The following is a 24,037-nucleotide window of genomic DNA, read 5'->3' as shown; positions in this document are numbered from 1 at the left end:
GAGGGCCTTCCTTCCCCTGTCTTCCTGAGTCTCGCTTTGCTTGTGGGCTGTGTGACTGTTGTGACATCCAAGACCTGGAGGGTGGCATTTTCAAGAGCACTTAGCACTGCCTGACTTTATTGGCACTGGCATTAATACGGCAACATCTACAGCTGCATGTGCTTAGCAGCCAGTCATGAACTTTTAACACTTGACATCAGAGCATTTTGACTGCCTTTCCCCTTCACAAAGCAAACCTTCCCACGGGGCAGTGCCACGTCTGAGCAGTGCTTGGGGACGAGCAAGGTCCCGTTTCATGCTGTTGGCTGAGCTGTGGTGGCATTGGTGCACGGGGACATGCAGGAGCTTCTTCAGCTGCAGAAACCTGGTAAAATCATCTCCAATTGTTTGCTTATTGGCATTTCTTGAGCAACTTCCTCTATTTTTCTGAAGACTAAGTCAGGAACAAAGATTTTTGGAGGTGATGTGGACAATACAAAGCTATTTAAAACAGAACTAAAAAAACTCTTCAACACAATTTCTTTGAAACCACAAAGCCACCCCAAGTATTTTCAAGTGGATTGTGGAAAGGTTTTTTTTTTTTAATGTATTTTTTTTCTAACTTTTGCAACCAGTTCTTCAAGTTTTGCAGCCCCAAATCCCTGTGTCGGATGCCAAAGGCTGGACTTTGTTCCCTATTACAGAGCAGTGTCAGGCCCAGATAAAAACTTTACCTAAACGTCATCTACACAAGTGACAGTCTGAGGACTTTCCCTACAGAAAATACCACTACAATGAAAGCACATTTTATCTACTTTTTAAACACTGGAATTGTTTAAATGGGGTTATCGGGTAAAATGTTATCTCAGTCTATCATTCAAAGTAAAAACTATCACGTGTTTCAGGGGTAAGCTCTTAAGATCCCCAAGAAATCCCCACATAGGCACAATATGCGAGCAAACCAGATCTTGCACGCGTGTGGGGTTTGGTTTTTCTTTTTTGGTTTTTGATTTTTTAACTCATTTGAACATCTCTTCATGTATTTCCATTGCTATTAAGAGATGAGAAAATGCTGCAGGAATGATGACTCGAAGCAAACCTTTCAGGCTGATCACCACCCAGTGAATAACCCTAATTGTTCTAGCAATTTTTCTAACAGATTTTCATCAGGACCGGGTAAACACAGATTTGATGAGTTTCTTTAATGACAGCCCGTAACCAGATTCCTTGTTGCCTACAGGCTTCCAGTCTCAAATGAGCAATTAAGCACGGAGCTGCTCCCTACCACGTGCTACACCTGCCTGCAGCGAGCAGATGCAGCCCAGGATCATGCAGGGGGGCTCAGCTCCTGCTTTGCAAAGGGCAGCAGCAGAGAACCAGAAGGGCACTGAGTTGGCCAGAACCCCTCTTTCTGCACTTCCCATGTGCACGCCTCCAGGCTGCCTTAATGCAAGCTGTATGGAAGTGGAGAGAACTAGGAGGGCTGTGAGGTTATCTCTGCACTGGTCTGTACGTATCTCGGGCCTCTTTCCAGTTCAGAAAGGATTTCTAGGTAAAAGGATTGTCCAGCTGAAATATTTTAAGAGCTGCTCAACACCACACTGCAGTTCAAATGAAGCAAAGGCTGCTCAGATAGCACAGTAAGCCAAATCCTGCTGGTATAAAACATTCACCAATTAATCAGAAATCTAAAATACACTCGTGTTATTTAATTATTAGGGGGGAAGGGGCAGGTTACCCACACATTATCAACCCTTGATCACACAAGAAATTCATTGTATGAGATAATTTTGTAAATAGTTTTTCTATTGATGCTTCGTATTGTACACATATATGTACATGGACAACAACAAAAAAACAGTTCAGAGGAGGAATTGCTAGAAGAGTCTACCAAAAACCTGAAAATCCTCCAAAGTACAGGCTATATTAAGCATGGACTGATTTTTGGATTGCTATGAGAGATTCCAGAAAGAAAAATACCTTTCATTCACACTGCACTACTCCTTGAGAAATACACACGCTGCCATGCAGAGACCCAGTGCAGAACTGGACATTTATTTCAGAGTACCCGTAGCCTTGTCTTATTCAGTGTGAATCTTAAACAGGAAGGGAAATGGTAAGGTGAGAAATGTAAGCAGGGTATTATTTATCTCACCCACCTCTGGAAAGCAGCTCTTAAAAAATAAGCTTTATATGGTGTAAATTACTGCACAAACCTTAAGACCGTAGAATCACATCCAGACAATCTCTGGACCTAATTCCCACTTTCTCACTTAATCTGAACTAGCTGACAAGCAAATCCACTGCAGTACGATGAGTTACATCAGAACACGGTACAAAATGAGAATCAGATTGTGTGAATCATCTGGGAATATTGTGCCCTTCCACAGCTTATCAAAGAGCTGCATAACCTGAAATGCAGCATCCAGTGCTCTTGAGCAGCGTAAACCCTTTTATAATCCTAAGGGAATAAAAGGAATCAGACAACACAAATAAGAAGCAATTTGGACCTTATCGAGATTATGACCCACAATTAATCTATTAAAAAAGCCTTGTGTCAAAAACACGTCATACATCTTCATTAACATTTTATAACAGCACGTCTGGCAGATGGAAAAGTTCAGAGGCAGCTTAATCAGCAACGTGCCCGGCTCTCAGGTTTCCCAGGTATCAACCTAGATTCGAGAGGGGTTACATTCGTTCAAATACACACAGTTTAATGATCAACTCGCTGGTCTGCCTCTTCTAAAATGAAGAGGAGTATATATAGATTAAATTCTTCAACACAGAACAGTCACACAGTGAAAACTATTAGGAAAAGTCTCTGCATCCTGAACAACCAAAGCGTAGCAGGAGCAGAAATCATGAAAATCATTCTTATCTTTCTATTCATTGCCCCACTCGCTCTCTCAGCTAGAGCTGAGAAGGACTTTTCTGCCCTTGATTCGGCTGCATCTCCTGAGACAAAATCAAGATTTGCCATGCTAGATGATGTACGAATCTTAGCCAACGGACTCCTCCAGCTTGGGCACGGTCTTAAAGACTTTGTGCATAAGACAAAGGGGCAGATGAATGACATTTTTCAAAAACTTTACATTTTTGATAAGTCCTTTTATGAGCTCTCACTGCAAACCAATGAAATCAAAGAAGAAGAAGAACTGCTCCGCCAAACTACTGCCAGACTGCAAATCAACAACGAAGAGATAAAGAATCTCTCGCAGGAGATGAATTTGAAGATTGAAGACCTCATACAAAACAAAATCCAGCTGCAGGAGAAGGTGTGGGGACTGGAGGACAAAGTCACTAAGCTGGCCATTACCCAGCCTACAGTGCAAGAGACAAATGAAATTTCTTCACTCAAAGTAAGTAAATCTGTAAGAACCCCTGCCACACAAAGCCAAAGTAAATTGTAATGCTATTATCAGTAGTTATACAATAGATGCTCATCTTTTCCCTGCACCCTCACTGTAGTTCTACGGTGTATTTTGAGAAATGAATCACTGCAATAACCTTCTAAGAATCAGTGTTGTAATTTGACAAGTGGTTTGTTTTACAGTGTAATTCCCCAGTGAAATCAGTGAGAAAATAGTGAAGTGATAAGGCTCTGTATCTTTTTCAGTTTTTGCAAATGTGTTTTTCAAAAAAATCTGTAATTACAATGAGGGGAAAAAAAATCAGGAAAATGATTTGATTACCAAGCCCATAGCTTCTTATGTCATCAGCTCACTACAAATCAATGCACCAGGAACTGCCTGCTCAGCACAGAAGCAGGAAGTTTAAACTGAGGGACATTTGTAGTGCCTGCAGGGACCATCCAGGACCAAAGAATTTTGCAGGTGTTAATAGACTTAATGCCAATACATGGAAATACGTAGGTGGGTACAAGGTTTCCTAGGGAAAAGGAAGTAGTAACTGTATTCTGCAAAAGCATAAAACACTGGATGTTCATGTCAGAGCAGAAAGTTGAATCCTGACCTTCCAAATCCCAAGCTAATACCCTAAACACTGGGCATCGTTCCTTTTTTTTTTGTCAGTGCCATATTTTTAGTTTGAATCAAGGATCAGCTTCACAGAACGTAAACTTCACGTGAAAACATAAGGAAAATAGCAACAATAGAAGTCTATGAAGTTGCCTGTAGTTTGCCTCCAAAAAGGATCAAAAAGGCTGGGTGTCCACTTCAGAGGCAAAGAAATTTGGACCTTTAGAGGAAAAGCACAAATTCCCATGGAAAAGGCAATGTTAAATGGTTTGTGCCTCTCAGAACTGCCCCTGTGATGAGTTACTGAGGAAGTGCCCCTGTGAAGGCCTTTTGCTGCCCCTAACCACAACCTCCCTCCCTCCCTTCCTGTCCTCAGGCTTTTGTGGAGCGGCAGGACAACCACATCAAGCAGCTTCTCAAAATCGTGGAGGACCAGCACGCACAGCTCGACAAACAGCACAACCAGATCATGGAGCTGGAGGACAAGGTACAGTGACCATCACGTCTCTCCTTTCTGAATCTGTTGCCTCTCATAACACTGAAGGAGGTAGCGTCCCACCATTCATTCTGGTCAGCCATCCCCCTCTTTGATGTTTTGGGAGTGCAGAGGAGGCTATAAGCAATTTTGACCACAAACAGGGACCTTTTTGGGTGAAAGACTGCTGTGCTGCCAGCCTGGGGGCTGTGGCTAGAGCACACGGCTGAGGACGCAGCTCCAAAGCACTGTCGATCAGTACCAGGCTGCTCTATTTCCTGACTGCTATTTTTCTTTTTCTTTATTATTATTATTATCTATCCTATTATTCTTGTTCCCTTGGTCTTCTAAGCATCATTACTTTCCATCTCTTTCTTCTTTTCCAATATTCACTCCAATGGGGAGCCATGTGCTGCAGCTCAACATGTGTAACCGTAACGCTGGGTAGAACTGACGTGCCCATATTTAATTTATTAATTTATTGTAAGAGGAGGCTATAAAGGGAAAATGCCTTTTATAAAAGAAACCATGGGTTCTGTGCTCTTAGATCTCGGTATTATTCGTCTAAGTGATGTCACCTGAGGGAATAAGTTAAGTCTGTTTACCCATTAAGGTGTACCTTGTGAGAACTGGTCACTTACTCACCTCAGGAATCCTGTGCTGTCTGAGCAGATACATACACCTGAGCAGAAACATACACCTGAAATCCACCAGTGTGGTTCTCAAGTTATTTTTATGCCATAAGTTGGCTATTTTAAAGGGTTATGTTCGTATAAAAAATTACTCTGCACGACATTGCTCAGTTTGATACATGAACCTCATAATTTCAGAGCCTTGGGAAATTAACAGTCTGTAATTATGCTTCTTCCCAGCTGAACCACATCGAGCTCCAGGAACTCGCAGAGAACTCCTTCACTGGGGAGCACACAGAACCAGAGGCCACCCCCTTTTATGTGCGCAACTCCACAGCTGTAACATACAAATATGAAGGTGAGACCATACGCCTTAGCTGCAACTACACACTACAGTGCTTTTGGTTTTTAGTAGTCAGAGACCAAAAGCAACATGCTTTTCTGTTATATACAGTGCTGTTGGAAGGAGCTGGATTTTCTGCTTTGGAAAATGCCATAATCTGTTTAGCCACGCTGTATGTATACTTGTCTCTGGGGTGGCACATGGAAACAACATCCAATAATGCCATAATCCTGGCCTCAGTCTTCAGCCTCCATTCACTCCATGTGGCAATCCTTTTACTGCCACTTGCTGATGCCTGTCTTAGAGAGTATGAACCGAGAACTAATTTACTTCAGCTTGTTTCATGATTTGGAAAAGCTGTCTTTAAAGTTGAGATGCATTTCTGAACTGTAGAGATGGGAACAGTATTAACTGGGAAATTTATGAGTCCAGTCTTAAGCCTTACAAATTTTCCAGAATTATCTGAATTGAAACCCTGCCAACCCCAAATGTAGGTGGTCCAATGTATATACAACTTGGCAGTGCTACTACCATGCTCAAAGCAGTTTGCCCATTTCATGACCTTTATCATGATAATGACCAAAAAGATTGTTCCAGGTTTTGTGTTGGCGCTACTCTATAGAACAATTCAAGTCATGAAGCTGAATTAAAACTTACCACATCCAAAAGAGGGTTTGTGATTGTCTGGTGCTTGCTTTCCTAGGTGCTGCTCCTGACTGCACTGCTCTGTACAACAGCGGCATTCAGACCAGTGGCACTTACACTATTAAGCCTAATGGCTCAGAAGCTTTCGATGTCTACTGTGAAACAAAATTCGGTAAGACAGCTGTGCTAGCAACAGTCCAATTTTCAAATAAGTAGTTTTCTATAAGCCAAAAAGCTGTGTCTCATCCCAAAGTACACAATCACTTATCATGTCATGTGTATTCTCTTCTCTTACTGTTCTGTATGTTCTTCAAGCACCTTCCTTTCTCCTAAAGTCCCCACAACGCTGCCTTCCTTCTAGGTTATCTGTTTATAGTGTGGAAAGTACTTTCTGTCACGTGATATTTAATATATTCATACTATTCTTATCAATATGCATACAATTAATATCAAGCATACTAATATTAAAAAGGTAAACCCCCTTTAGTTATAAAGAATAAAAATGGAGATTATAAAGTCCACTACATTGCAACCATGAAGTAATATTTCCTAATTAAAGCAAATTTAAACACCTAAGTAAAATTTTGTTTGATAGCATGGATTGGTGCTTATGACTTAGGTATATCAAACCAACCCAAAGAGGTGAGTCCTGGAGACAGGATTCCTGCATCGTGTTTGGGTGAGGCTGCACAGAACCACCACAAACCAAACATAAAGCACCTACCCAAGCTCTATCTTTGTAAGAAACCCATTTGGCTGTTTCCTTTGCCAATGCCTAGAGGCCACCCGTAGTTTGGCCAGGGGACTGTTCCCCCATTTTGGCATCCTGCAGTGCTGCTCTGTCCTCTCCAGCTTCCCTGGGCAGCTCCTCGCCACAGCTGGCTGGGAACACGCTGGTGCAAACGTGACAGGGCGATGGGATATGTTTGGATGTGTACACAGAGCAGCATGGGCTTGCCCTGTGCAAAACCCTCCTTTGCTTACATTTGTTGAAATTCGTTAAACAAGGTTGTCATGACCTGGTCAGGAGCAGGATCTCAGCCATCCTAGCCAGCCGTGGCCTCCAACACTTCAAACCTCATCTGGAGTTGGACTCTCAACAGTCAAACACCACCTGCTAAAGGCAGGCAGCAGAAGGGCAGCCACAGCAGCACCGTCTGTGTGTCAGGGGCTGGTGGACTCTGTTATGCTGAATTTTCTCCCCAGTACTTCAAATACTTAAGCCAGGTTTGTGACTTATTTCCTCTTTGCATCTGCAGGCACTTCCTGGACCGTAATCCAGAACCGAGTGGATGGATCACTGGATTTCAATCAAACCTGGGACGCCTATGTCAAGGGGTTTGGTGATCTCAACGGTAAAAATGCTTCTTCTGTTTTCTTTGCTTTGTATAAATTGATTTGAGAAGCTGAATTTTCCCAGAAAGGTGTTCACATAGGAGCAGACAAAACCTACAAACAAATCTAAGCAGCTTGCCTCATTAGCGGAATACTAGAAAGCACTTATCAGAAAGTATAATTTGGTAAAATTCTCCAAGACACATCTTCAAACATGTCTAGAAACTTTTGCTGAATCAAGTCTGAATCAGAGCATTCTGAATGCTATTTTAGCTATTGAGATTTTATTATTTACAAAAGCACCCCACAATGCTTTGAAGTAACACCCAAAATACTACCTCACTGAGGTACTTTCACTACTTTCTCTCAAACTTTCTGCAACCACGTTTCCCTTAGAACCACCATCTGATTTGTCTGTTTTTTTTCTTTTTTTCAAGAGCACCTGAAGCTGTGGGTGCTCCCTTACACAACCACCTCCAGCTCCCCACGTGGTAGCTAATGTCCTCACCTGGCTGGCCACGCTGAGGAAACACCCACATTTAAGGGTTAATCATCAACTCCAAAGAAGTTTTATTACCAAGAGATGCCTACCAGCCTTCCTACCCAGAGTATTTTCCTTGTTTTTCTCTTACAATGAAATGATTCTACTTTGGTTTAGAAAATATTTTGACTTTCTAGGCAGAGCAGAGATGAAAACATCACCATTTTGGGACAGTAGCTCACAACTGAGGTTGACTTTTACCCACATAGTGTGTCTGATCGTATTGAATGCTATGGTTGCCCCTTTAATGGCCACCAATTCCCATACATTAAATCAACATCAGGCCACATCTTTCCAGTGTCAGAGGATGGCATAATGCTCAGCTCCATACTGGTCAGTTTGGTGCTGCATGCTCTAAGGTGAGAAAACACCAGGCTACTGTTCCACACCTGTAATTTGTGGGGTGTTTTACTCATCTCATCTTCTATTGCTCTAAATGCCACCTGCATGTATGGCATTCAGATTCAGCTGTACTATTTCTACATGGGGCAATTACCTATCCTGCACTGACACCAGTGGCTCTGATAATTAGTTACTTAATGAGTATAATTTATGCAGCAATTAATCAAGAATTATAGCAAAAGAAAAATGCTCAGGTTAAATTCACTCTGTATACAAGGGTATCGAAACCTCAGGTTAGTTTTGCAGCTCTTTTGTTAAAAAACAACGTTTGCAATTAGGGTTTATGTATGTCATTTGCTTCATTTGTCACGCAGTTCCAATCATGCATGTTTTAAATGTCTTGAGCTCCCACCCAGAGTTTCACAAGAGGTGGGAGAAGCTCCAGTTCATTTATATCTCTGGCTTTTATTGATCACCAGTGTGCAATTAGGAAGAGGTAAACAAAAAGAATGCAGCAGGAGACCTCTGAAAAGATCAACAGTTCCCAAGGCTCATATTATTGATTTAATTAAAGCAATGAATAAATCCTTTTAAATACTATATTTTCACATATACCAACCACAGGTTATCTGTAAAAACAAATTCAGTAGCAGGGGGAGCGATATGGGTTTTTAGGGAAAGTTTAGCACCTTCCCCCACTAACTCTCCGCCTGGTAATTTCTGTCCCCAAATCCTCACCTCTGACATTTCTTGATTCTCACATTGCACTGTTTACTTAAATACATGTTTTCAAATGATGATATTGTTAAGGTGAATGAGGTATGGGTTAGATATCTGAAAAACATGATCAATGATTTTTTAAAGGCTCCATATTTACAGCATCTATTTGCTATCACTTTGCAGAGGAATTCTGGCTGGGCCTGAACAAGACCTATTCCATTACTCAACAAGGGGACTACATCTTACGGATCGAGCTGCAGGACTGGAAAGATAATAAACGTTACGTTGAGTACGCATTCGACCTGGGAGGCCCAGAGACAGACTACACGCTTCAGCTTTCACGGATCTCTGGGAGCATCCCCAACGCGCTGCCCGAGCAGACAGAGCTGCGGTTCTCAACTGCAGACCATGACATGGCCGTAATAAACAACTTCAACTGCCCAGAAAACTACCTAGGTATCAGTATGCCGGCCGGGTACACTAAAGTGGCTGTTTCCTTGTTAAGTGAAGGACAGTAGCATGCTTTAGTGGGTGGTTACCAGTATTTGCTTGACTTTAGAAACAAACAGGAAGGGTAGCAGCATCTTTGTCCTTGCAGGAAAGAACAGGAGATGTTTTTTTTTTGTTGGGTCCTACAACGAGGGATCATCTTTGTGTTTTATAGAAGGCAAAACTAAAGCGTGGTGAGGCTGTGTAAATGACCAGCATTAGAAACAGAATCAGCACGATCAGCTGAGACAAACTCTTGGGCAGATCCTCTTCCGAGGCCTGCTCCAGTAGGGCAGCCTAGGTTGGATTGTTTCAACCCTTCTTGCAAAAAAAAAGAAAAGACAAACTGACTTTTGGCTCCATTTTGGCTACAAGCCAAAAGTTCAGAATGGAAACTCACCATCATTCAAAGACAGATTTTAGTTGTTTGTCAACACTATGCTACAATCACTCTCAAAAGAGGAAGAAGGAAGAGAGGCTGAAGACAGTTCTCTTTAATGATAATGCGATTAAAGGGTTCCTACATTCTTTGATGTTAATGAAGCTTTTATGTTTTGCCACTTTATAGCAAAAAAGCCACCAATTAATCATAAAACTACAGGATACAGAACTGCCCGCCAGGCACCTACTTAGTGCAGTAAACGTTTTGTGCATGTCATTTGTAGCTTGAACATTGTTGATGTCTGAAACAATGCTGAGCACATTACACAGCTCTAATGACCACAAAGCAGATGGGCAATGACTTCCAAAGTGCTAGACTTTCATATTTAGCACAATGGTCATGGCCAGGCCTTTGCCAGCAGAACTGGGCTCACGATTCTAGCTCGTGGTTAAGGACATGGGCCAATAAAAAAAAAATAATTTGTTTACCAAAGGCTCTTCAGCCTCCAGATGTGGAGATTTACCTGTTTCTACTTGAGAAAAGCATTGGGAAATCAGGAATCTGCTGGGCAGGGTCTCAGGAAACATGAAAGAGTGGAGGTAACCTCCCAAGTGTCCCAATTCAGTGGCAGCATTTGTGCATGCTGTTTTCTGTGCAGCACCACTTTTATGTGAAGCTGACAGTAACAGGTAGCACAACATTTGTGTGGTGGCCTTCAAGTGGCAAGTGTGAGTGGGTTTATGTGCAAGCAACATTTCATTTGGGTATACAGGATAATTGTCACTTTTGCTGGAACTGGACTAAAGAAGATTTGTGTTGCAAACGGAAACTCTGTACTCAGAAACTGAGCACAATAGGGTACAACTGACATTACAATCTTTTTTCTTAGGAGGCTGGTGGCACAGCGAATGCGAGGAAACCAATCTTAACGGGAAATACGTCGCACCAAGGTCAAAAGGAAGACTAGACAGGAGTAAAGGCTTATACTGGAAGCCTAAAAAAGGAAGATACTACTTGCTCAAGTCAACCAAAATAATGATACACCCGACAGATCTAAAAAGCTTTGACTGAATGCTTAACCTGACGCACGTGAATTCAGAACATTTACACTGAACACTGCTACATCAGAGAAATTCATGTTATGCTTAGTAACAGGTGCATATCCAAATCCATACACTGTATGGTGTATTCTCCAATGACACAAACCCTGAGGCATATATGATGGTCTTACCATACGTTTGGTGAGTATTTTCCTTCACCCTAGCCCAAATGTCAACCTGCTATAAGTTAAGTAGGGTTTTACCTCCCCAGGATCAAACCCTAATGCCTAGGAATTGGCTGCCTATTCATGTATTAGATAATATTGCTTGGGGGAAAGGGTTTTCAGGCTGTTGCATTTGTCTCTGGGTTGTGTAGGAGGGAACAGGAAAAGTGTTTCAGCAAACATAAAGGGCTGGCAAAATGCTACAGAAGACATTTAGGTATTAATTTGTAGGAAAAATAAGAAATTCTGTTTCATAAAGTGACTGATTTGTTGTTTGGTTCATGTTATTGTTGTGGAATGTTTCTGTGGGCAAACAAAAGATGAGTAACTCCCCATTTTAGGCATCTGTGTATTTCCAAACAAACTTTCAGTGATGTAGGTCAGGCTGATCTTTGCTGAAGCACTGTACTCACACAGCTGTAGATGTGTACACACACATCAAGTAAGCCGGAGCACCGACCTAATCTTTTAGATATCACACTTCAAAGAATAGGTTAAGAACTGTGTTTACAAACTGAAACTTAAGGGCTAAGCTTCAAAGCTTTCTGAAATGAGTAAGAGATCGTTTCTTCTCATCTGGAATGGATTTAGACCCATCCCTTTGTGACCTTTTAGTATAGCTCACTGAGAAATGAAAGGAAACACCAAGTGAGCACACGACCAAACACCTTTCAAATAGAGAACAGCTGAGTAACTGCGCCTGGGGGCAACTCCAATGGAGTCAATGGTGCCATCCGATGAACCCTATAGGCAAAACCCATGCAACAGTGCTGTCTCCTGAGGACACATTCACATTTGGTTAACTTCAGCTGCAGAAGGCAGCCTCTGAGGTAGTAGGACTGTTGACATGCTTGCAGGTGGCTTGCTGCAGAAGTGTTTATTGACAAAGACCCCAATTCTGCAGTTATATTGAGTCATATTGACTTGTATATTTTGTATAACCCTTGTACAGTACAGATTTTTTTATCTCTACATTTGCAACCATCCAAAAAGTGGTCTTAACTTGTAATTTGTCAGTGTGAATAGAATGTGCTAATCACAAAGAAGCTGCTAAAATACTGTTACTTCTTATGGGTTTACCACAAAGAAGAGAACACACAGTGCTGCTTATTTGTGCTGGTGTATTTTATGGTGTTTAATTACCTGTCGAACCTCTACCGTAAATAAATAAATAAATCTTCCAAAAAGACATGAGATGCGGAACTTGAATAAACTCTTTCTTGTAAGCTTTGTTTTCTAAGAATCTGGTCTGTATTTATCCAGTTTTTATGACAAGAAGTAACTGATCTTGTGAGTAAGATGGTGAAACTACTCAACTGAAGATGAAGACAACACCATTCAGAAGTGTATTATCTTCAATGATACTGTGGAAGAGCTTTAAATTAATAGAGGAAAAATAATGAAAAGAAATCTGCTCACTGCCTACACTTAGTTATTGAAAGGTTATTGTTTTCTGAAATGCTTAAAAAAAATATTCTTCCAGATCTTCATAGTTTTTTTTAAAGCATTGTAAACAAGGAAATTGCCTTTAAATCGGAATGGAAATATGAAAGGGATTATGCATCTTCTTCATTTTTATCCCCCAGTGTAAAGACAAAAATAAGCCATTTAAAGTGCCAGAAAGCAGTAAAACTGGTAAGAGGATACTGGCTTTAGCACACAGACAAAATTTAAAACCTAGGCAAATCCAAAAGAGAATTCAACCAAATTCCACTTTGAATTTTGCAAGATAGAGAAACCTCTCTCATGTCCCTGTTCATAGCCGAGTTTTACACAACCATGTTCATCCCTAGAGAACTGTGAATTTTCTGCTATGTCAGTCTGGACCCTTTCTGTCTCTCTGGCACAGCATATCTACTGATGCAGCAAGTTTTGCAACAAACCACATGATAAGATAGGAATTTTTGGACCTGGCATTCTCAGGCCCTGAAATGTGAGATGTATTTCAAAACTAACCTGTACGTGGTATTTGGAACGTAGACATCCCTGGCAGGAAACTCCAGGATTTCTCTTGTAGGTCTAACTCTGCTGTCTGGGTAAAGTTTGACTTGCAGCAACTCTGGAGTTAGACAGTAATGGGGATTCTCTGGAGCTGGAGATATGTCTATCTTTAATTGAGCTGTAAGAAGAAAATGGTTTAATTATAATAACTATAAATTAAATATACATCAATAAAGCTTGTTCATGCTTTCTTTCTTTAGGTTAATATCCTATATATTAATTTCATAAATTAATGAGTGATAAATTACAGCCAATATGGATTTTTTAAAAACAAGTAACAGTAATGAAGCTGAGTACCAGCTAATAAGAACCAACAGAAAAGAAGTATCTTAAATCTCAAATGCTGTTCTCATAGGCAGGCTGGGGAATACAGTCTACATAATGCTACTAACCCAACTAGCACTAAAAACAATATTCAAAATCTCATCAAGAATCTTGCCCATCAAACTGAAAGGGTATATCAGAAGTTGCTGAAACCTAATCTGCAACAAGATTTTTGAATATTTTCCTTAGCAAGTCAGCTGACAGTACTGACAACACACATTGGTGGATATCACTGAGGTTAAAACGTTTGTAAAAATTTGGAGGACAGAAGAAGTAGAGAAATGGCATCAAATGATGAAGGTGAAACTCAATAAAGAGTGAAGGGCTTGCATTAGGGAGACACCATTCATACAGACATATTAAAAAAAAAAAAGGTATGGATCGGTTCTGTAGAAAAGTGCTGTTTGAAAACAGTGACAAAAGGCCAACGTCCAGAAGAAAGCTACAACCATCACAGAATCACAGAATATTCTGAGCTGGAAAGGACCCACACGGATAACTGAGTACAACTCATCCTAGGATATATTAGTGCAGTTTCATGTGTAAGACACTGGAGACAAATTCCTCTGCTCTGCTTGGTACAGAGGAGGTCTCAGAAGAAGAGTGTACGCTGATAAAGAGCACCATGCTTGAAGAAAAGCATGGATAGATTAAAGAAGCTCTGGAACAGAGTAACAAAACCACAAGCAATTTTAAAATCACAACCTTTATCAAAGGGCTGAAAAAAAACCCTGCCTGGTTAGTCTACTACAAAATGGATGTGAGTAAAAGGGAACTAGTAACAGCATTCAGGTACCAGAAAGGTTGTGGTAACTGCCCTGAGGGCAGGACAGGCCATAATCAGGTTACTTTTCAGAAACATAATTTTAGAAAGTTTTCTTAATACCTAATCTCACCAGAGAGACAGAGGAGTGCTGGGAGAGAGAATCTATAGAAGCAGTAGAATTGCTGTCAATGGAGATTTTCAAGAGCAGGTTAAGTAAATATTGTCAGAAATAGCATAGGTCAGGGACTGGTGATGTTTCAATGCTGGCATGCTGGTGTTTCTATTTTTCTTTCTCAAATAGAGATGAAGTCTGTTCCTACTAACCAAGTGATAGCCAGCAGAGAGACCTCCCCTCAGCTGGAGAGTAGTGTTTTACTCAGGGAAACAGAAGCTCCTCAGTCCCTGATGGGTTTAGGGCTTTGGGGTTTGTATCCTCTTCTCACAGATGCTACTCAGTGTAGCAAAGCTGCACGTGAACATCAGTGAAAAAAACTGCCAAAATGCCACTTCTAGGATTGCCATCGACAACTTCCCAGGTTTTCTTTCATCTACTTGCTTATAAGAATTGGGTGGCTATTAGGAAGGACTAACTTAACAACGTTAATGTGCATAAGCCAAAAAGATCTTGCTCAATACCTGTGATGGGTCTCAATCTCCGTAATACTGATGATGGCCGTCTCATATCAGCAAGGAACTTGTACAAATCCTCATCGCTCAGGCGATCACCCTCCTGTTGGGAGTCAGGAAGAAAAAGATTATCTACACAATCCTTGAGGACTGCAAGAGCATGAATAAACCATCTGATACTGTAGTCTCCTCTGACATCAAAATGTACCTTCCCAGAACAAGGTGTTAACATTAACATGCTAAATTACAGTTAATTTCTCCATCCCTTTTCCTTCCCTTTCTATCTTATTAATCATCGTGACAGCTGCAGGAACTTTTCAGTGAAAACCTTTTGTCTCCTCATCAATATTATCTTTTTTAAAACTGAGAATGGTTGTTAAAAGATTTCCCCAAAATATCCATTTTTTAGCAAGTATAATGGCTTGAAAAAATATCCATCATTCACATTGTGATCCTCCTTCCTTTTCCCCTGCCTTTTCTTTGGTACAAGTCTAAAAGAGTCTTACTTGTCAAGAGGAGTGTTAATGAACAGTGGGAACTGGAAGGAGTTCGCTGTCAATCTTTCTTGTGCCACATTCTAGTAGCTCAAAATTTTGTTATAACAGTATAGAAAATGTCCCTTTGCCACCCTTTAACTATTCAAAAGTAGAAGATACCTGATTATAAAGGTAATAAAACCCAATATGAAAGAAAAAGGAAATAGAAGGATAAAAATGCTCAGTAGTATATTACTTTATTATTATAGTTAATTGTACACAAAGATACTAAAGGAAAAGAAGATAAAAAATAAAAGGTAAGAAGAATTAAAAACTTAAAATCTTAAATCAACATGTAGAGATTTTTAAATAATAAATTAATAAAACAAACTGTCTCAAGGTAGTCCAGAGAGAACAAAGCAAATATACACATAATGATCTACAATTCTGCAGATCATTACTTATTTAATCGCCACATTTAATCTGGTGTGTATTACAAAAAGGGCTGCAGAACAAGGCCAATGAATGGAATAGCTACATTACCAATACTGTAACACTTTTTTTCCCCTCACTTTCTAAGTTTTTGGTAAATACAAGACATAACTAGATTTTAACACCCCAAGTAAAAGGTATTTCCTGTACTGTTCGGTGTCACTGAGACCCCAAAGATAACACTTGCAAACCCCAATTTCAGTCATACTGAGTTTCTTGAAAGCACTGAGCAGAAGAGGCAGGAGTCACCTTCCATTTACACGGTTTTCACCAGTATAACTTCATGCCCTGGATGACATTTCTCCTTTACACCACTGAATTTAAGAGCAGACTTTGGATGGCTACCCACAGTGAAATTGGCAGGCAACCAAAACAATCAGAAAAAAGAGAGCTTAGTCAACTTGCAATATATAGAATACACATTTTTGTATTCCCAGTGATCAAGGAATCAGTCCAAAAAATATCTGGTTGTACACTATTAAAATCCATTTTATACACAAAGGTGACATTCAAATAATAATTTTCCTTAACCAGATGTGGCATTAAGCAAACCTTAGAAAAAATTAATGAACTGAAACCATTTTCTAAGCTTAACTACAAATTTTATTCTGTTTAATCATGTTTTCCAATGATTCTCAGGGAAATCCCAAGCTCTGGCTCGGGAGAGCTGCCACTCAGCAAAAAAGGCATGAGAAATGCTTTGTTTTCTTGGGCATCACTGGATGTGTTCAGAGAACTGATGCCAAGCACAAATCACATTGATGAAACTGTTTCTGAGCCTCCTGATGGTTTAAGGGGATTTTCTACTACCCAATGAAACCAAAGGAGTCAAGAGAACATCATGACAGAGGATATGCAACTCCTAGACTAGGGCAAGTATCTGGAATACTTTTTGGTACATGCTAACCTAAAAAAGTTGTCCTTGGATTTTGTGCACTTGCTTCCATGAACATTTTGCTAAATATGCCTACCAAAAGTCCAAACAGTGATTTTTCCAGTGCACATTAGAAAAATCTGGAGCAAAATAAACCAACATTCTTCTGGGGAGACCCATTTCTTTGAGTTAGAATGGTTAAGTCTCTAAGCCATAATGATGCTTCATCACTAAAGTCAAAAACAGCTAATAGTTTCAAGTTCTAAAATGTATTTATTCACAGTAAACTTCTTGAAAGAATCCACCAACCAACTGTGGACCTGCTTGTGGCAGGATAAGCACACAGGATACTAAACGCACTGCATGTTGTTCAAAGGTATCTTGTGATGAGGGAACAGACATTGCATGCACTGAAAGCGTCACAAAGTACCCCTTCAGGTCTAAACTAACTTCACATGATCAAATAACTCTGCCCAAGAAGCAACTTCCTAATTAGGTAGCTTCATACGATACCTGTTTAAAGAAGTTTGTCACTGTCAGAGTAGCTGGTCTAAAACTGGTCAAATTGCAAGCCTCGTCACCACTTGTGGTTCTCTCTAACGAACGCCTCCCAACAATACTGGAATTCCGTCTCTCCGACCACGATCCTTTGCGTTCTTCAAAAAAAAACAAAAAATAAAAAGGGAGAGATATTAAAAAAGAAAAACAATTGTCCAGGAGTCTACCTCTGTTCCAAGCAGGATTTTCTACACAAGAAGATATCTGCTGCCTTTGGAAATTATGCAATAAGCATGATAGAAGAGGTGGTTATGCTAAGACAATCACACTCCTGAGGCATCAGGAGGCTATGAAGCACAGCTGACTACTTCTGCTCCTCTCACAGCAACCTCACCCCAGTGCCTTACTGCTATTATAAAAGTCTTTATCATGTGGAGATTTATGTATTTCTCTTGCTCTGAAAGATGATGAAGTTGGCAGTTTTGGGGATGCTGAAGAGCAGTTTCAGATGAGCCGTGTGGTTCACAAAGATTAATCCACTCCTTTGGAAAATGTTCATCAGCCTGTAACACTCTCTCAGTTAGAAGCCTGGTTTTAAATAATATAACAGATGGTTTGCTTGTAAAATCCTTGAAAGATAAATCCATTTGTTATGATGGACTTTTCTGTTTTATTTCAACCACGACCCAAGACTATCAAAAGGCCTAGAGCAGGGGAGGGGAAGTGATAAAAGGAGCAACAGCAGACAGAGTGCATGAAGCAAGGCTTCAGTATACTCTGGATTTGACCGCACTCCCTTCTGCAGATGCCATATACTGTACCTCCTGTGCCAACTTCTACTTCCGTGGAATCTCTTTCCAAACTTCCAGCGCTACTCACAATGTTCATTAAATGAATGGCTGTCCAGGCAAAAGGCATGCGGTATTTGCCTAGTCTTTGGCAAAACTGTTCTGCCTGGCATTTCAGTTTTTCCAACTTTTCTTTATTCTGTGAAGAAAGTTTAAACCCAGACCGTTAAAAAGAGAGGAATACAAACAAAGGTTCAGTTAGCAAAATCGCTATGTAACAATGGCATCTGTTCTAACTCGAAATGATTTTGTGCTTCAACCATGCCTTCTGAAGGAAGATCCCTATTATACAAACAGATTTCTGTTTTACAACACTGCCGTCAGGCCAACAGTAGCAGGTACAGGACAGCCTCACAGTCAGAGCAGCCAACTTTCTGCTCTTCAGGTTCCTGAGCAGCCTGTCAAATCCCAGTGAGCTCATCTGGCTCACTGCTCTTTCAAGAAAAACTTAATTTTATTCCGTGAGGTCTGCAATGGCCTCTCCAAATCAGGTGCTCAGATCATCTGGAATTACATGGGAAGCAGAAAACATTCCTCAAAGAAGAAGCATCATACCCGTGTTATTGAGAAAGAGGATATGAAAGGACTTTGCCATAATTCAGTCCTTTAAAAAGTCCACAGACAGGGAGCTGGATAACAGACAGCTCTGCTACTTGCATTCTTCTCGCATGTTCAGCACATGCTTGTACACCTTGCTGCGAAGGAGACCTTGCAAAATCAACCTTTTAACCTACATTCCTAAGCATCCTGCAAATCCAACTCCGAAATTTCACATAAGCACATTCCAACTTGTCAATCCCAGAAAACACAGGGGTTTTTACTTCCGTTATCTAAACACTTCAGGTGGAAGATAGCCATTTTTCACATTCTGGTGCAGTGACGTAGAGACAGAGATTGATAAAAAATGTTAGCTTCTTCAGCTAAAAATATGTTAGAGCTTTAGGAAGCTCAACTTCGGAGCATTTTGGGGGCAGGCCCATGCCATCCACTGCACTCTACAGGATGGTGTGCAAATTGCTGAAGACAAGAATTAAAGGAGCGTTATTAATGAAAAAAAAAAAAAAAACACTAAAATATAATTTTACATCTACCCTTACTACATGTAAAAATTGCAGCTTTATCCTGCTGTTGAGTATGGTCTTGCTTTACAATATTAGCAAAAATAAAAATCAGGAGAAAACAGTGAAAAAAAAAGAATCAGAAATGCATAGTGATTGAAAACCAGACTTGATGGAGAATGTCCTGTTAACATATTTCATCAGCTTGTAGCCCTTCTAGAGCAAGGGAGAGGCACCATGATGGAGTTAAGCTGCAGATGCAATGGACAAGTTGAAATTTTACTGCAAATTCACATCAAAGGCTGCCTCCACTTGACCCAGCCATAAACGCACAGCTGATCCTTTGGGACAGGGAATTACAGATGACTGAGCTTGATGCTCAGCACCATGTCTCCCCTGTCAGCTACAAAAACTGATGACCTTTAACTACTCTCCCCCCATAAGGCATCAAGATTCAAGGCTCTTTGACTCTTCCTTGGCCTTTAGAATTTGACTAGCTTCTTAATTAAAAACAGATCACTTTAACAACAGGGACAATATCAATGACTGTTGAGTCCAAGGTGAAAGAAAGTTATCTCACTCCTTAATTTGTTAATAACAAAATGCCTTAAAATGCTCATAGCCAAATTTAAACTTCAAAAAATCTTACCTTTGCTGCATCAGACTCTTTAAAAATCATGTAAGGCTCTGCACATTCCCCAATATCTCCCTGCTGTAATACTTTTTCAAGCTGAGAAGGGAAAATGAACCATTATAAGGACATGTATCCAGCAAGGATTGTTAAATTAAACAAACACTAGGAAGGAAAAACATTCTTTCAAAAGAATTGACACTTGATTTCCCTTTGTGAGTCAGGAACAACCACTACACTCAATTTGTTAGAGCCATTAAGTTCCCAGATCTCCAGCTATAATTGGATCACAAGTGTAAAATATAGGTTCAAAGGGAACATATACCAATTCACTTTGGTTTCCTATGTTCTAGAGCCACTTTCAGCTCATTTTTAAGGTTTTATCGACAGCTTACATTGTCTTCAACAGCATCATTTTCAGAAGACTGTTCTTATTTCTGATCTGCTTATTGAGGAGCTACTGCAGCAGCACAAGACAGTGTCTCAGTTGTGTTCAGCTAAACCAGCAGTATTTTAAATCAGCATGTTTTCAAACCAAATAATGGATAATAATTTTTAAAATACATATAGGCCAAAGAGTAGATATTTGTTTCTGAAATACTTCTCCCCCTATCACAAACACAACGGCTGTTTCTTTTAGAAGCATCCTGTCCCTCCACTGCATGCCTACTACAATGCACATGCTGGTTTTAAACTAGAAAATCTTTAATCTTCTCCCATGCTTATAAAGTGTCATTCATACTCATCAATTAGTACAGCTACAAGATACACATTATAAAGAACAAGACTACTTCCCATCAAATCTTGTACTCCCTGATGAGTTTATGCTAGCAATAGCAGCTGTCTGAAAAGTGGATGCATAGTGAGTAACAACAGCAAGTCCCATGCAAAAATTCACCTGGAAAGGCATGCTATGCATCTGTTTTCTTTATCCCTGACTTTATCCTTTTCATCATCAAATCAAAAAACCACCTAAGCAAATCTCTACCAGCTCCTCTTGGATCACTGGTTTGACAAGCACTGATGTGCAGTCACAAGCTCCTTTGGCCAGATCCCCATCTCAGAAACACGGCGTTATCTTCTCCTCATATCTTGTGCAAATCAGAAGAGTGAATATGTGTACACGGGGAGAACTTGGCTTTTAGAAAGGACTCAAAGACTTGCACAAGAAATGGAGAACAGATTATGCCCCAAAACTTTGAAAGCCTTTTTCTTACCTGGGACTATTCTGTCATGCCAGAAAGCCTAAGCTCATTTTCAGAAGCTTACTCCTCATCTAAAATGCAGTACATGAAGAACTTGCACAAAACAGAGTCAACAACATTCTCAAAAAACTTTACTAGGAGGCAATGTAACCACTGCCTGTGAACTGAAAGTATGTATTGAAATCTCCTTTTTACAACAGGATAATATTTATGCAGAGACTGGCCAAAAAAATGGATTCAAGTGCCAAAATAAACTAGTAACATTTGTGTGCTCTTTCAAGCAAATGAAAGAAAACTTCCATCTTTGTATACTTTATTCCAGGAGTGACCAATGTAGCATTTAATTTCAGTTATAGATCTCACTCTGTTAGCAATTTAAATGTGTAAAGACATTTGAACATCTGGCTTAAGGGCATATATCATTTCTGAAATGAGATTCAGATCAAGATGTATTTTTGAATCACTCACTTATCCCTAATTTTAGGAAGTCAGCTCATTGTTTCACCAAAGCCAAGGTCAAAACCCAGAAAAACACTCTGTATCAAGCAAACATCTGTGCTTTTTTTTTTTTCCAGTTTTTCAATAATAACAACGTATACCTCCACTGAACAGTTCCTGTTACAAAATAACTTAATGTAGCAAATAAGAATATTTGAAACAAAACAAAATTTTGAGGTTCCAATGTTTATATTTTTGAAAATACAATGCTGCTCTCCAAGTGTAAATAAGTTGGATAGCCAACCACACTTGGTTTTATTTTATTTTAAATAGAAGAGACAACAGAAATTAAAATTTCTCCAGCATTTCTTACCTTTATTACCAGAAAGACATCTTGAGAGGGGTAAGTGATAGAAAATATGGCAGATCTGGCCAGTGTGGATATAGCAGCAGGGGGGACATGTGGACGAAGCATTCCCTTCATTTGTTCAGAATTTAAATCAAAGTAGAAATTTTCTGAAATCTAAGGAAGAAGTTTGTTAGCTTCAAGCACTAGTTACACACTGTATGTTCCTTGAAATCTTCACAGACATAACAGACAACTTCGAAATGCATGCAAAAGAAACCCCACCAACAGTGCTTCCTTTCAAATCCAGGCATAAAAATGAAAAATAATTACCTCTTCATTATGAAATAAAAGCAGAACAGTAGCAAAAGAGAAAAGAAGCGGAGCAAATAATAGACACTGCTTGTAAAGTTTTGTCTACCTCCAGTAAGGTAGTTACAGGACTAGAAAATACAATTGCTATCTAAATTGAAAGTATCAAAGTATTGAAATAGTAAATGATCTTTAAGATCCTTCACAGAGAAAAAAAAAAAGATAAAAAAACCAAGAAAAAAATAAAAGAAAAAAATGCATCTGAGAGGAAATAGTGAGCTTTTTATGCTGAAACACAAAATCCTCTACTGTATCAAGGCTTCAAAGCCAAAATGAACGTGAGCTGGTTGTCAACACCAGAGGTCACTAAAGAACTGACTACGTGAGAGAAAAAAATGTATTCACAAGATGATAAAATTGGCTTATGAAATGTGATTTAAATATTAAACAAAGTTCACATAATATTCTGCATACTCTCATCCATACAATTTAAAACTCAATGCATTAAATTCAAGTCTTAAAGAGATAAATGTCAAAATGCATATTAGCAATAGTAGAGAGAAAAATGTTGGAGATATCTTGAATTAGGAAAACTAAGAGCTTTCAGATGTTAAATACAGAACATAAATAGGAGAATAAATGAACTTTGCATTCCTCATAACTTAGATATTGAAGAGACTGCTCAGCTTTATTTTGACTTTAGCATGTATTAAAATGTTACTCGGTCACAAACCACACTGAATCACAAAGAAGAGAAGAAGAAAGTCTTAAACAGAAGAAAAACTTGCTGAAACCTCTTATTTAGATTAAGTTCTCTCTGGGGAAAACATTTTTGAAAGCCCAGATTGGAAACTACATACAGTCTTATTTCAGGCACTCACATATTAAATAATATTTTTAGAAAAGTGGTTATATTTCAACTATGTTACTAAGCGGAAGAACAAATAAGAAGGTTCATGGAATTCCTTCATCATTCTTCCAACCACTAATTATGTCACTGTCTTCTTAATAGTTTCTTTTCAGAATTAATCCCCTCCGTTTTTCTTCAACATAGGTTTGTAATGTTTCCATTGAAATGTAAGGTAATAAAACAACCTACCTTTTTCTTTTCTTTAACATCATACAAAGCCAAACTTGCAAAAATGGGCTCAATTTCTATCTCGAATCTTGATAGAAAGAAATAGATAAAATCACTTGACTTGCATTTTGTTAGAAAAAAAAATAATAACCAAACCATTCCCCAAATCCTTTCTGGGTAAGGTGAGAGCTGACCACTCTTAGCTGAAATGTCAGAAATAGGTGACCCAAAGGTTTCCACCTGCTAGAAAAGTGTGAGTGAGACCTCACTTTTTGCCTGTCCTGGTTCCTCTGCATTGCCTCTACTCCTTTCCACCAGGACACACCTTTCTAAAATTTTAACTAATTGACCAAACAGGAAGGCATGTTTTATGTCCTGGGAATTTAATCCCAACATCTATAAATTCTTTTATCCTCTACTAGTGTTGCTTGAAAGCTGAACAGAACAACCTAAGAGTTTCCTTAATGAAGGGAAATTATTACTTGGGATAACTGTAGCGCTTGCCTCCTCCAATTACCTCAAGAAGCTGTGCTGTGTGCTAACGTACTACGGCTCACGTGTTGGTATGGCTAAATAGCCAACTGCTCCTCTTAGCATTACTGACCAGAAAGCTCCTTCCTCTGGAGAGCTGGGGACAGTTATTGTGTCATTTTTCTGCTTTTCACTATTTGTCAGCAAATACCAGTATCTCAAAAACTTTCAGGAAGATGTCAGTTTTTCAGAGTAACTTTTATCAAGGAAGTTTTTCACGTAAACCAGAACATCACGCAGTGCAATGGATATGGCATCCATCCCAGACAGACTATAAAACTAAACCTTTTACTCAGTGCCACTGTACCTTTGGCCTAAAGGCATCCAAGTATTTGTACTATCTGAACCAGTTTCAAAAAAAAAAAATCACTAACTTACCAAATTGCACTAAACTCATTGTACACT

At 39.6% G+C, this 24,037-nt stretch overlaps 2 protein-coding genes across 15 annotated transcripts in view; one reads left to right on the top strand and one right to left on the bottom strand.

Annotated features, from left to right (window-relative positions):
* Window positions 1-24,037, bottom strand: part of DOCK7 (dedicator of cytokinesis 7) — a 97,212-nt gene that overhangs the window by 46,412 nt on the left and 26,763 nt on the right. For all 14 annotated transcript variants that reach the window (XM_068689801.1, XM_068689802.1, XM_068689803.1 and 11 more), the window contains exons 8-14: window positions 23,123-23,189; window positions 21,739-21,888; window positions 19,741-19,821; window positions 18,007-18,172; window positions 17,201-17,343; window positions 14,855-14,948; window positions 13,084-13,246 (exon numbers count right to left, since the gene is read on the bottom strand). In XM_068689801.1, the coding sequence (XP_068545902.1) occupies window positions 13,084-13,246; window positions 14,855-14,948; window positions 17,201-17,343; window positions 18,007-18,172; window positions 19,741-19,821; window positions 21,739-21,888; window positions 23,123-23,189 (864 nt within the window). The remainder of the gene's footprint in view (window positions 1-13,083; window positions 13,247-14,854; window positions 14,949-17,200; window positions 17,344-18,006; window positions 18,173-19,740; window positions 19,822-21,738; window positions 21,889-23,122; window positions 23,190-24,037) is intronic.
* Window positions 2,762-12,353, top strand: ANGPTL3 (angiopoietin like 3). Its single transcript, XM_068689815.1, has 7 exons — window positions 2,762-3,341; window positions 4,336-4,446; window positions 5,307-5,424; window positions 6,113-6,226; window positions 7,314-7,409; window positions 9,176-9,448; window positions 10,753-12,353. The coding sequence occupies exons 1-7, from the start codon at window positions 2,844-2,846 to the stop codon at window positions 10,932-10,934; spliced, it is 1,392 nt and encodes a 463-aa protein (XP_068545916.1). The 5' UTR covers window positions 2,762-2,843; the 3' UTR covers window positions 10,935-12,353.

The sequence above is a fragment of the Anas acuta genome, chromosome 8, assembly GCF_963932015.1.
Source record: "Anas acuta chromosome 8, bAnaAcu1.1, whole genome shotgun sequence".
Taxonomy (NCBI): domain Eukaryota; kingdom Metazoa; phylum Chordata; class Aves; order Anseriformes; family Anatidae; genus Anas; species Anas acuta.
Note: the sequence above shows the minus strand (reverse complement) of the source record. Positions and strands in the feature narration are given on the sequence as shown.

Excerpts from the sequence above, each read along its gene's own strand:
- ANGPTL3 (XM_068689815.1), top strand. The coding sequence starts at position 2,844 with ATGAAAATCATTCTTATCTTTCTATTCATTGCCCCACTCGCTCTCTCA. Across the intron at positions 4,447-5,306 it reads TCATGGAGCTGGAGGACAAG|CTGAACCACATCGAGCTCCA; the intron begins GTACAGTGACCA and ends GCTTCTTCCCAG. Across the intron at positions 9,449-10,752 it reads CTGCCCAGAAAACTACCTAG|GAGGCTGGTGGCACAGCGAA; the intron begins GTATCAGTATGC and ends CTTTTTTCTTAG.